This window comes from Chenopodium quinoa, unplaced genomic scaffold, assembly GCF_001683475.1.
Source record: "Chenopodium quinoa cultivar QQ74 unplaced genomic scaffold, ASM168347v1, whole genome shotgun sequence".
Taxonomy (NCBI): domain Eukaryota; kingdom Viridiplantae; phylum Streptophyta; class Magnoliopsida; order Caryophyllales; family Amaranthaceae; genus Chenopodium; species Chenopodium quinoa.
Window position 1 is genome coordinate 2,690,223 of NW_018745540.1, and position 13,610 is coordinate 2,703,832.

The 13,610-nt window shown below is 36.5% G+C and overlaps 1 protein-coding gene across 2 annotated transcripts; it reads left to right on the top strand.

Annotated features, from left to right (window-relative positions):
• The first annotated feature begins 1,059 nt into the window (after positions 1-1,059).
• On the top strand, positions 1,060-13,453 carry LOC110716064. Of its 2 annotated transcripts, XM_021894701.1 has the most exons (10): positions 1,062-1,476; positions 1,594-1,976; positions 2,234-2,370; positions 3,652-3,765; positions 3,860-3,943; positions 6,469-6,642; positions 8,917-9,061; positions 10,608-10,768; positions 10,848-10,974; positions 11,110-13,453. In XM_021894701.1, exons 2-10 carry the CDS (start codon positions 1,653-1,655, stop codon positions 12,976-12,978), a joined length of 3,135 nt encoding a protein of 1,044 aa, XP_021750393.1. In that variant the 5' UTR covers positions 1,062-1,476; positions 1,594-1,652; the 3' UTR covers positions 12,979-13,453. The 2 variants fall into 2 exon arrangements, with proteins under 2 accessions (XP_021750394.1, XP_021750393.1); XM_021894702.1 differs by lacking the exon at positions 1,594-1,976 and having other exon boundaries at positions 1,060-1,476.
• The last annotated feature ends 157 nt before the right edge of the window (positions 13,454-13,610 follow it).

The window sequence follows — 13,610 nt, forward strand, 5'->3', positions numbered from 1 at the left end:
CCTATTCTCCCTTTTTCCTCCTTCATCCTTCTCTTCATGATTTATTGTGATTATTGGTAGGGTTTACCACTGGTTCCTTGATCAGTGGTAAGCCCCAAAATCCCTTTTTAAACGAATACATCCCATCCTTACGATGGTCTTGATCGGTGTAGATGATTTCTCTTTTGTCATCAGAAGTTCTAATTTTTTGGTGGTGATTCGTGCGACGTTGAATCAAATGTCAGATCAACGACTACAATTAATGAATCAGGTTTTATTCAATTAAAAAATTATCAAAAATCGCAAGGCCCCCTTGTAGAAGAAGGTTGCAGAGGACAGCGATTCAAGAGACGAGGGTATTCATCAATGTCAAATCTCACTCGCGATCGTAGTTCTACAAAATTAGAATTGTTATTTGATTCAATTTTCATTGTATTCATCGTTTCTGATCTCTTTTGTAGATGCCGTATGGCTTTATTAATAAATTGATCTTCCCTTCAAAAAAAAAAAGTATGTTGGTAAGTGGCTTTGCTCAATAAAAGTGGAGATCCCCCAAAAATTGGATCCAAAAGTTGAATTATTAGATTTAAACGGGACAAATGTTGGATTATTTAATTTAATTTTTCCTTTTTTTCTTTCTTTTTTATTTGAGTAGGGCTTGAACTTCTTATCCTCAATGAAAAAAAAAAAAAAAACTCCATTTTCATGAATGAGTGAATCCATTGAGATTGTTAAAAAAAAGTTGAATCCATTGAGGGATATATGTGTCAAACGACCCTTAAAAAATTTGATTGATTTCCATTAATTCCTTATATAAGTCGGTTTAAAAACTATTTCCCACAATAACGTCCACTTAGGATCGGTTCCCAGATTTGGAATTTCGCAGTATAAATCCGCTAACAATGTTACCGGTTCTATATATAGAACCGCTAATACCATTAGAGATTCCAATACTATTAGCGGTTCTAAGTTGAAACTACCTCGTTTACTTTAGCTTTCACAACCAATAGAGGTTCTATGCATAGAACCTCTAATACCAATAGAGGTTCTATATTAGCTAAAACCGCCAACAATATTAGCGGTTTTATACTTACAAATACCGAACCTTCAAACCGAGCCTGCGTGGACGGTATCGTGGAAAATAATTTTTACACCAATGTATATAAAGAATTAGTTTGTGTTATTACATTATTTTGGGAAATCACTCTTAAAATTTCCATTGATAAACACCCAAAAAAAAAAACCAAATAAAAATATTTTTTTTTAAAATTTTTAAAAAGAAAATAAAAAAGAAAAAAGAAGGGTGTGAAAATTACAGTGGATGTGGCTTCTCTCGATCCTGAACCTCAACTCAATGTCCAATCCTCTCATCTTCTCCCTTAACACCTCCTCCATGTCTCCCTTTCTCAAACCCTAATTCCCTTTCTCTTCTCTCTCCTCCGCAACTCATTCATCTTCAATCATTGTCGGCTTCACATATTTTCATTCGATTTCTTTGTAAGTTCTTCACATAAATCTTTTTGTTCACTACAAATTATTGTTTTTTTTAGTTTTAATTTTTCTGGGTATTTGATGATTTTGTAATTAGGTTTTTGATTTTCAATTTTTGTTCAGAAAAAATCAAAATTTTGGTGTGAAATGCTACACTGTGGAATGTTTTAGAATTGGTGGCAATGGCGGCTGATCAACGGAAAAGACGATTGAGTTCTACTAATACTGCGTTTGGTTATGGGGTTCAGGAACAGTATAATAGGGCAAAAAAGAGGGATTTGAGATCGCCTAAATATGATTTTAATTTTAACACTCATGTATCCCTTAAATGGGATGATAATGGGAAGAGGGTTGTTGCGAAAGAGGATCAAATTGGGATTTCTTGGAGGCATTTGAGCCCTTTTAATCCTTCTGCGCCTTGTAGTAATACTAAGTTGGCCGATGTCGTTGTCGTTCCGAAGGATGTGTTTGAGTTGAATGATTTGGCTGAAGTTCTATCATATGAGGTGATTGTTATTACTGAGTGTTAAAGTTTGGTTCTTTTGAGCTGTTTGTTTAGGGAGATTGGGATTACGAGGGTCTGTAAGGGAAATGTCTTTTTCGGATTAGTAATCCCTATCCCCACTAAACAACCGCCCATTGTGTTTGTTTTTGTTATTGTTATGAGGTGATCGTTATTTTCTTTTTTAAAGATAGTTTCGAGTCGTAAAAGGTTGTTCTATGTGGTATTTGGTGTGTGTTGATTATATTGTCGAAATTGCAGGTTTGGCAATCTATTTTAACAGAAAAGGAGAGAAATTTCCTTATGCAATTCCTTCCTCCCGGAGTTGAAGCTGATAAAGCTGTGCAATCTTTGCTTTCCGGTGACAACTTCTGTTTTGGGAACCCTTTTAAAAAATGGTGAGATTATGGTTGTTGCTTCTTGTTGTTGTCCTTGCCTTGCACAATTAGCTATCATTGATCACCTTGTGTAACTTGTTAGAGCCTGATAAATTTAGATGAATGTGTTAGGAAAGAAATTCAGATGGAAATGAGGGTTATTTGGTTAATCACTAGGGTAAGGAAGGGAATAGATAAAGAGAAATGAAAGGAAAGTAAACAAAGCTCCAAAATTCTTGATTTGTTTGGGCATATACAAACATTTCCCAACCTCTGTCTTCTTCTACCTTGAAACGTCTAACCATTGCATCTCCTCCTTGAGCACACCACATGCCATACCATGACATATCCCTAGCTTCCCAAACATCACAGCAACAATTTAGCTGGCATGAGGATATCTCAAGCACCGTGAGCTCAATCTGACAAGTACAAGCTCAATGTCGGCTTTGTAGATCCAAAACCTCAAAGTTGCACGAGATCGCCTTTGTTACGGACATGTTTTCAATCTTTCAATATTTTTTATTTGGTGGTGGTTGGGTGTGGTCGTGAGCAAGGTGGTGACATAATGAGTTTTGGAGCTTATGGGTACAGTGTTTTGATCTCTGAGAGGGGTAGGAACTGGTAGAGGTTGTTGGTGGTGGTGGTCCTGTTGTGGTGGGAGTGAGATGGGGACGGCTAAGTTGGCAGTGGCAAGCTGGCGGTGGTGAGCTGCGGTGCTGTGCAGACATGATTAGGTTTTGAGTTATCCAAGTCACAAAGGGGGGCAGGAAATCCTGAAATGGGCAACTGGTAACGGGAAGGGAAAATTGAATAAAAGACTAACTAGACTAACTAGGCTTTCACTAAAGGAAAGAGGGGTTGAAATTGCATTTCTCTTTCTATGCTCCCCTCAATTAAACAGACTGTGAGATCATAAGAAAGGGGTAAAGCTCCGGTGGCAGTAAGTGCTTTGCAGTAATTGCTTTTGTGTTTCCATCTATCACAAGTGAGCTCTTTATGTGAGGTTTTTCAAGAATAGGTTGCCTTTCATTGTTGGACTATTTCTGTTTTGAAATAGTCTACATGCGGTCTTCAGTGGGCTGCTTTTTCTGATTGTCTTGGCTTCATGGGTCAAAACTATGTAGGACTTTCCTAAGCCCTTATGTGACTTCCATATTGGGGTGCTGCTATTGTTGAGGGTTTTTCTTTTTCTTTTTTTTTTTTTTTTTATAATTTTTTATAATTTTTTTATTATGTTTTTATTGTTAATACTTCACATTATAATTTGGCTATAGAGGAATTTATGCAACTTAATATATGCAGGGGCACCTCACTTTGCTCTGGTGATCTTCACCCTGATACAATTCTTCAACATGAGAAGTTCTTTAAGACTAATAAAAAAGCATATTATTCCGAGCTGCAACAATATCATGACAAGTATTTCCCTAATATGCTTTCTTCTTTTATTTCCCTTTAAAAGTTTTGCATGTTAGTGATTGTGATTTATGGATTGTTTTGCAATTTATGGCAGCATGATAAGGAATTTGCAACACATGAAGCAGAGATGTGCAAGCTCAAAGGATCCTGAAGCTGAAATTCAACAGATAATGTCTAGGTTGGTTGTTCTATCTGTTTGTGCTATCTATTATAAAGCAGTCTTGTCTCTCCCATGGCTCTAAAAATAATGGATTCTAAGAATTTTTACTGGTTTCAATTTTGATTTGGTAGATCTGATTGCTAATGACCCTTATTTTTTCCATTAATAATGTGGAGATAGTTACTTTCTAGGGGTTACTGTAAGCTATGTTACTTAGACGTTATGTTTCGTGGTGGATCTTTGACATGGGTATGGATGCCCAACATTTCATTTTGATCCAAAATCTGGGATAAGTTTCATAAAAAAATAATGAATTTCGATTCTTGGACTGAATAACATAGGTGCTAAGGCTGTGCTATGATCATGTGTTGCCTATCTTTTATGAGTGTGAGCCATTTGACTATTCTAGAGATATTGGGTTAATATTTGAGTAAAGAGAACATATACAGTGATCTTTTGGTCTAGGTTTGTGATAAGTTTATGATGAATTAGTAGGTTAGACTGTTAGATTCAACATATAGTTAGAGAAAGCTTATTTTGTATTTCATTGATGGTGTTTAAGGACATATTCGTAGGGTGTAAAATGGATGTTTTGCATTTTATTAGAAATATACTCTCTACTTCTAGTTTACCCAAGATAATGGCTTATGATGGAATAACTCTCTTAGGTATCCCTTGAGACTAGGGCCATTATACACGATGCTTTAAATCTATGAAACATTAGCTGCCATAGCATCAATTTCTCTTTTTTTGGAATATATTTTCTACTGTGCTTGAGTAGGCTGAGACTGGGTTTGTCCAGCTAAGTTTGGATTTTTTTGTCCAGTCAAAAGTTTGCTAATTTGGTTGGAAATTGAGCAAAAAGTGTTATTGGAACTGCATGATGTTTGATGTTATTGCTTAGAGCTCTGCTGTCTGCTAATCTGATATGGAGTGGATTGGGTTTTCTTGATATTTTCATCCTTTTCCAATTTCATACTACCTGAATCATTGGATATATAGTCACAGTTTGTTGTAATTCTGTGGAGACAACACTGGTCATTCTTGTGCATCTACAACTGCCCTGGAATCTTGTGGGATGTGATTGTATGAGGTGAAAGCCGTGTCAATAAATGATGGAGAATGAGTTAATGTGATAAAATAGAAGTAATTTTTTTAGAGATCTGTAGTTAAGAGCCTGGAACCATTCTTGATATATTGAAACTATGAAAAAAATTGATGTGGCTATGATTTTTGTTATCAGTGGTTAAATTGGCTATTTGGTTCATGAATTTTGATTGTTTTTCTCTTGCGATGTGTGTGTGTGTGTGTTTTTTTTTTACCCCTTTTCCGTGATTGTTTGCTATGCATTTATACTTCTACGTGGCTCTTAGATATTAGCTTGTTGTATGTGCTAAAGTTGTGCAATCTGCTTATTTGTTGCAATTGTATATTGAATTTTTTTAAAGTTGTATTATCATACTATGTTCTGCTATGAGTTCTTGTTAGGAACTTGTGTTAAAATGTGCGATTAATGCATATGCACAAATAACTTGACAGGCTTTTGCGAGTTATCATTTGATGTGTTATATTGTATCCAAGCTGACTGATCTAAATTTACTCTGAAATTTGAAGATACTGATAATCATAACTGTTAATATTATCATTGTTTGATGTTGTTATTATTGAATTGTAATTAGTGCCTAATAAAAAACAATAAGCACCACCACCACCACTATTATTACTACTAACAAATATATTAGCAAAGAAAATTAGTATGACAATATGTTTATTGGACTTGTCAAAAGTATTTGGACTTGAATGTGGTGTTTGACATGGATATGTCTAGTTTTTTACCGGAAGGATTTGAGCAACATAACTTGTACCAGTAGTTTTAGCTTGTCTTAGTATGTTAGTGCAAAAGGACTTGCTACTACTACCTCCCTCTGTTCTCTGTTGACAAAGAAAGGAGGGAGTTAGTGGTAAGTGAGTCCCTTTTTTATTTTCACATTTTGGTTAGGAAAGAGTTTTTTTTTAAAACATGTGAATTAGAGCAAAAGTAGGAAATCAATGTGGATGAATGGATCATAGGAGGATCAATGGAGAACAAAGAGATTACAAATGAATACTTTAAAATATCAGCTTACATACATTGTGTATTATTGATCACCACATTTCTATTGCTGTAAGTGCATAACAATTACAGTGGTAATCTTTATAGTAACAGTAACGCCCTAAAAAAAAAACCAGTAACAATTGGATCAATGTTGATACATGAATCTGTGATTTTTTAACGCAATCTGACATGAACTTTGGTGTTATCTCATCTGATGTGATCTGTATTTTATCTGTTTTGCTCTGAAAAAAAACTATTAAGTACTTGAAATAAGATGAACTGAACAAACTGTTATTCCTCCTTGGACAGTATAGAACCATATGTGCAGCTTATGAAGAATAAGAATTATCTAACGTGAATAAATGAACTTGTTTTTTTTCTTTCCCAAACTCCTATTATGTCATCACTGGTTGGTTTCTGAGTGTATGTATTTTTATTTCCTGAACAGACCACAAAGGTATGAGCAGGGCATGCTGCATGATGTGAATGGACACAAATTTCACAAAGCCGATGAGAATGTTGCTGCTATGTCTGAATCTCGGTCTTCAATTGCAGATGAGAAAATATATTATAGTGACAACCAAAAGTTGTCTGTTATTAGAGACGCTGAAATGCAGAAGAGGTAAGCTTATAGTTCTGCTCTATCATTGATATCCCATTATCTTCTGTATTGTGTTTGACTATAGTTAATGTTATGCTCATTGCTATTTGCTTTCATTTCTGACCTTATTTTTGTATATTAAACAGCTGTTCAATGCTTTCTGTTTGGGAATTTAACAGAACCCATCCTTGAGGCCTTGAATGGCACCTCTATTCTCTCAACTATCTTTTAACTTATAACTAACTTTAATCCCAAAGTACCCTTCCACATCTAAAAAGTCACCCCTTGACAGTCTGTTATGTCCTAGTATGCTTTTACTTAAGTTTCCATGAAGTCCTAGTATACCTAAAGTAATATCTCGAGTCTTGACAAAGACTCATTCCGAGCCGTTGCATAATATATCAGTCAAGGGTGGTTATCTGAATAAGGTCCCTGATTACCCACTTAGCTGTATATTTTATTACAATTGAATTATTTTTTTGTTTTTTTTTTCCACTCATCTGTGTAAGAAGCTCATCATTAACTCACTAAGCATCTTTTTTGCAATATAGGATGCTGTTACTATAAAACTAGAGTTAGAGAGGTACAATGTGAAAGATCTCTTTTCCAAAAACACTCAAACCATACCATATATGAACCATTTTTTCACTTCTCGATTTAAATAGGGAGATCTGAATGTGGAAATTTGTAGCTCTAAATTCTATTAGGGGTACTAATAGGCATGGTGGATAGAGGTTGTTGATCGTGCTGATGGGGTTGGTTGAGGCTAGTGCATGACAGTTATATTAGTTGATTAGGAAAGTATGCAGTGAGCCAGAAGGTAGTGAAGAGCAATAAATAGAGCAATAACATACCCCCTCTGTTCTGTATAGCTTGTGTGGTTTAGTAGTCCATAGGACCCACACTTATTAACATTAATTCAATAGAAATATGAGAATCTAACTTGATTCATTGTGTTTATCTGGAGCAATCCACTTATTACATAATTGAAATTCACAGTATTGAAGGGCATAACATTAGGAGAACAAAATATTTGGAACTTTGTTAAAAGGATTTATTAGCGAATGGTTGGAAAGACTTAGAAAAATGCTTTGGGTATGTGAAAACCTTGAGAAATTTGTGAGGCTCATATAATGTGTCATGTTGTAAGTGGTTCTGGTGTAATCAGTTACAATCTGTGAATTGTTAATGCTGTTAAGTACCATTGTTTCTTCTTGCTTCCTCAGTTTTCTTATTGGTCTTGGTCTTGATAAATATTAATTGAACTTTTTATAACCTTCTTTCCACCTCTATGTTGCAAATTTTACCTTCAGTCATAGTCATTATAAGATAATGATATCTGTTTCCATTCCACGTTTTTATTTTAAAAAAACTTATTTTGAAAGGTAACGTGTCTTGCTTATATATTACTACCTTCATTCCTTAATGTCTGTAACACTTTACCTTTTACGCTTGTCAATGCAAATCGTTAATCGTTACTACCTTAATAACAACAACAACAACAACAACAACAGGGCCTTATATAAGCTGAATATGCTCTGCTCTGCCTGTAGAAGCTCAAAAGAACAGGGCCTTATATAAGCTGTAAACACCCCAGCTTTCTGGGAGTATCTTGAAGTGACAAACAAAAATATTTATCCTGTAATTTAATGCATTTTCTCCTGAACTGACAGAAAACTGGTACTGGAAATGTCTAAAGTTCCTAAAGGAATCTCTGTGCACTGTATTTTTTTTGATAAGACAACTGTATTTTTTATGTATAAAATAGAAAAAAGAAGGGCCGCAGAACACATATATCATCATACTAACTTTGGGCTATCATTTAAGTAAATAATAATTTTTCTGTTATTGGAGAAAGGGTTCCTATGGCTTTGCATATTTTCTTCTAGTCTCTGTTGGGGTCAGTTCATTTCTCTTTGGTAAATATTTACAGATGCTGAAATGTTCATGTTGCAATTTTTGATCCACCCTTGCATTAGTACACCAAATTTTGCATGTTTAACATCCACAGACATGTTTGAAGCATTTCTAATCGTGTGAAGTTGTGATAAAATTTATTTGTATGTTTTAGTCAGGTCTTGTTGGATTTTGTCAGGGAGATTGGCTGTCTTTTGTTTTGCATGTATGGCATTGGGTGAAAGTGGGTTGACATTTTTCTCTCCACTCTTTCTTCTTTACTGTCTTTGCCGTGTCTATGTCCATTCATACGGACCTGTCACATCTTTGCAATGACCTCATCAATAGTTTACCTCTTTTTGATGTTTAGGAATTATAATTAGATTGCTTGTATTACAGGATGCGCAATCAGGACCTTATGAAGGACAAACATGAGAAGATGATGGTGCCTCCTAATGCTTTGTCAAAACCTAAGAAAGCAGAAAAATCGCAAAAGCCCCACTTGATCCCCAATGATGGTGCCAAATATATGTCTTATGTGAAGGTATAACTCTGTCATTTCTGCAAATTTCATATGTTACATTAGAATGTGACTTCATTGTTCTGCTGAACAGGGCTCTTTTGTATTAATTTTCTGCCCTATATGGTGAAACTTTTCGTACTGTGAGCATTGATAAATGCTAAGGCATTATATAACAGGCTTATGTGATGAATAACATGATCAGGAAACTTCTACAAAGGTCATCTTTTGAGCTATAGACTATGTGCTAATAACATGTAAACTCGAATAGCAAATGGCTAGGGGAAAACGTCAAATATTTATTTATTTTTGTGTGTGAATTTACAAGAGAATGGCCTTTTCTTCATCTTGCTTATTTCTCTTTTCTCTACTGAATTGTTGGGTCGTTACTCATATCTTAACAAGCTCTCCCTTCTCTTTGGATAGAATTTGTTCCTCGATACTTATTTATCTCGCAGTTGTTCAAGTCAGCTGTAGGTAGACCTGGCAATCTTGACCCGACCCGTGACCCGAAAACGTAAACCCGAAACTGACCCGACCCAAAGTTGACCCAATACCCGAAGCAACCCGACCCGATCTTGACCCGAATCGATTGACTCGAACGGACCCGAAACTCGAAGCGATCTGAACTATACCCGAAATGACCCGACCCAAAATTAACTAATACTCAAAATGACCTAACTGATTTAGGGCTAATTACTTTACCCGAATAAACACTTATCGAAAATAACCTAAACATTATATTCTTATGTGTATAGTGCTGTTAGAATGTGTGTGGAATTTAGTACTCGTAATTCAGAAAGAGTTCCACTTGATTAGGAACACTTGTTATTGTTATTATTACTATTACTCTTAACTTAACTATTACTCTTAACTTCTTCTTTTAAGTGTTACTCCCTGAATACCCGACACATTTTCCATTTTTGTTCGTCCTAAAATACTTGACTCGTTACTAAATATGGAATGGGACCACTAATAAAAAATTATTTTCCTTCACTCTCCTTGGGACCACAAACCCAAAACCCAATTAAATCCTACATTTTCTCTCTCCTCACTACATATAATAAACAAATGTTTTTAATGAATCCACTTATAGTTTTCTTAAACTATGTGTCTACCCTAACGTCCCAAGTATTTTGGGACGGAGGGAGTACATTGAATTGTTTTTCCACTATTCACTTTATCTAATTTGAATTTATGACCAATTAATCAATGATAGTGATCATACATATGAAACAATAGAGTCTTGTGTGTATAGTATTGTTGGAATTGTCTAATTAATATTTAATTGTTATACTTTATACTTATTGATAATGATAATATATTATTGGTCAAATTTCTACATTGACTTAAACAAAGATTGACCCGACCTGACTCGAATTACCATTGACCCGAACCTGACCCGAACTGACCCATATCCGACCCGAACGACCCGTTTGCCAGGTCTAGCTGTAGGTGTTACACTTTTTGCATCGGCTGTATGATCGTAGAATATTCACCTGTGCTCCTAAGATATGTATACGTATTTCATTATCAGGGAATTGAACAACTGTCATTGTTTGTCTTTCAGATTAGCAAGAAGCAGCATGAACTTGTTAAGAGTATGAGGCAGTCTGGTGCTAGTATTCAATCCAAGGCTCTTAATCGTTTGCTAGGTGGCCTTGATAGTTCCAATGTAAAACCATATGAGATGTTTGTGGAAGAAGAGCAGAAGCGAATCCATGAGTACTGGTATGTTGCTGTGTTATCTGTCCTATACTGCTGCTTTATTGTAAAATCCAACCAAATTCTGACAATCTTTCCTATCTAGGTTAAATCTGGCAAATAAAGATCTTCCAACTGCTTTACAAAGCTGGAGAAATAGACAACTAGAGAAGAGGAAAATTATGGATTCTTTATGGCTAGAAATGAAAGAGAAACTGGGGGTACAATCTAAGGTTCGTTTCCATAATTTTGCATCTTTATTTGGGGTTTACATTGCTCCACTCTGCACTGTCTGCTCCTGATTGTTATATTTGTGGTTTTTGGCTTTCACATCCTTTTAACATCTGGCCTGTGTTTTATCGAATCAGGATGAGAATTTAGCTAATCCTTACGATGAGGATCCTGCTCAAGATGAGGATGGGGAAACTTTTCAAGAGACTTCAGAGGACCACCAACATGATGAGTCAGCGACTCAGCATTCTATGTCAGATGATAACAATGAGGCCTCTAATCCATGCTCTATAAAGGATGGGTCTCCATTGCATAATCCTCCTTCAAATGTCAACGAAGAGTTTGATCCATCCTCTTCCATGGACACTCAATCATTGCAGAATCCTCCTGTAAATGTTAAAGAAGAGATTGATCCATCTGTGGAGACTCAATCATTGCAGAATCCCCCTCTAAATGTTAAAGAAGAGATTGATCCATCTTCTGCGGAGACTAAATCATTGCAGAATCCTCCTCTAAATGTTAATGAACAGAGTGATCCATCTGCTTCCATGGAGGCTCAATCATTGCAGAATCCTCCACTAAATGTCAATAAACAGTTTGATCCTTCTGTCTCTATGGAGGATAAACCTTTGCAGCAGCGTCCTTTAAATGTCAACGAGGACCTTGATCCATCCTGGATGAAGAATCAATCTTTGCTGAATCCTACTTTAAAAGCCAAGGAGTGTTTTGATCCGTCTTCAGTAGAGAATAAATCTTCATCGGAGGATTCTCCTTTAAACAACAATGAGTATTATACTCCTATGGATTTGAATGCAGAAAATAATTCTGTTGCTTCTGGAACAAATGACACACGTTCCATGCCTCGTGTTGCTCAGCCATCTGAAGCACCTTTCACCATATTAAACCTTGACACTCATAACAATTCTGCTACTGGTTCAAACGCTGGGGAAATCCCTGGCTCATCACTCAAGAACATGTGGTCTTCAATCGGATTGCCTGAATCTTATCATGCTCATCCAACTAGTTTGCATGCTAGTTCTGGTGGACTCACTACTCTACATGCTAGCTCTGGTGGGCTCACTACTCTACATGCTAGCTCTGGTGGGCTCTGTCTTAGGCATCCAGAAGTAGTTGCAGGTCAGCCAACCCATTTGATTGATCTGGAATCTGCAATGCCTGAAGATGACACAACAAAGGACCTCTTGAACAGGCATACAAGTCATGTGCCTTTTTTCAATCCTTATCAAAATAGGGATAGAAATGAGCTGCTGCATTCTCTAATTAAGCGTGAGAATTTTCATCAGGAACAAAAAAAGCCTGTCTCTGAGTTTCGTCCAACTAATATTTCCATGGAGCCTGCTGTTCAGTTCCCGAGCCATATGCATTTGCCGCCACCATTTGCATTGGATCATCATAGACAGAAAGCACAGAGTGAGCTATATATCCATGAGAACATTCAGGATAGCATTTACTCGGACAACAGTAGGTATTCTATTCCAGCGCCAGAAAACTTTTCATCCCTGAATGTGAGAGACTGGAATAATCCCCGTATTTCTAACCCTATTCAGCCTCAGTTGAGTTCTGGAGAATTGTTGAATCATAACTGGTTTCCTACCGAAAACAGAGCTCATGGTGGTTGGTCCACGTCGGGTGCTACGGTTTTTCCAACCCTCCCTACCCCAAGTCTTGGAAGTGTAAGCAGTTGTGACCAAAGCCTTTACAGTGTACTCTCACAGTGCAATATGCGTTCTCGGGGTCCGTACAACCCTGTGGGCTCTACCGAACAAATGATCCCACCAACGAATTACGGACAAGAGCTGGCTGGGGTAATACCCATGACAAGCAATACTTTGCCTCAAACAGTCTCTCCATTTGACTACTTGAGTGGTGGTGAAGCGTCCACTACCTTGAAGAATCCCAGCATGGGGTGGATGAGCTTGGGGAATCAACCTTCATCGTTACATGATCCTTCTGGAAAGCCATTCGTGAAATCTTGGAATCAATGAGTAGTCTCTATGGACTCCGTGTTGGGAATAGTAACCGAGCCTCCATGAAACTTGAAGTATGGAGGGGAGAGATGCATAAGTGGAGTTTTGGCCAAATCATGAGGAGAGATAGGATCGTAGGCACGTTGTACATACCTATACAACAGCTGAGACCCACACCATGTATATATAGCTAGTTGTTAGTAGTAGGAATGGGAACATCTTGGAATGCTAATTCATCCAAGGAAAATATGTTACAACAGGCGATTTCTTGTATTTTTATCCTGATTTCTATGTGGGAAATCTGGGTTCCTCATCTTTTTTATGGTTAGAGGTCTGTTCCGGCGTTGAGAGGTATTTTCGAGCCTAGATTTTGTGTACGAAGGTGGATATTGCTCTCCATGCATTTGTTGATCAATTCTGTAGTCTAAATTATGGCTTTTTACTTTTTAGTCACCAAAAATAAATTTCTAGCCTCTCCAGCTGATGTCCTTGATATGGTTTCCTGTTGCTGCTTTTTCTGTCGTTTGTGCCTTTGTTTTTATTACATACCAATTACCAAAGTACTAATATTAAATTAAAGGAGCTCAATAATTTCTTAATTTAAGCACTGTATACCAAGTCATCTTTTTTTTTTTTTTTTTTTTTTTTTT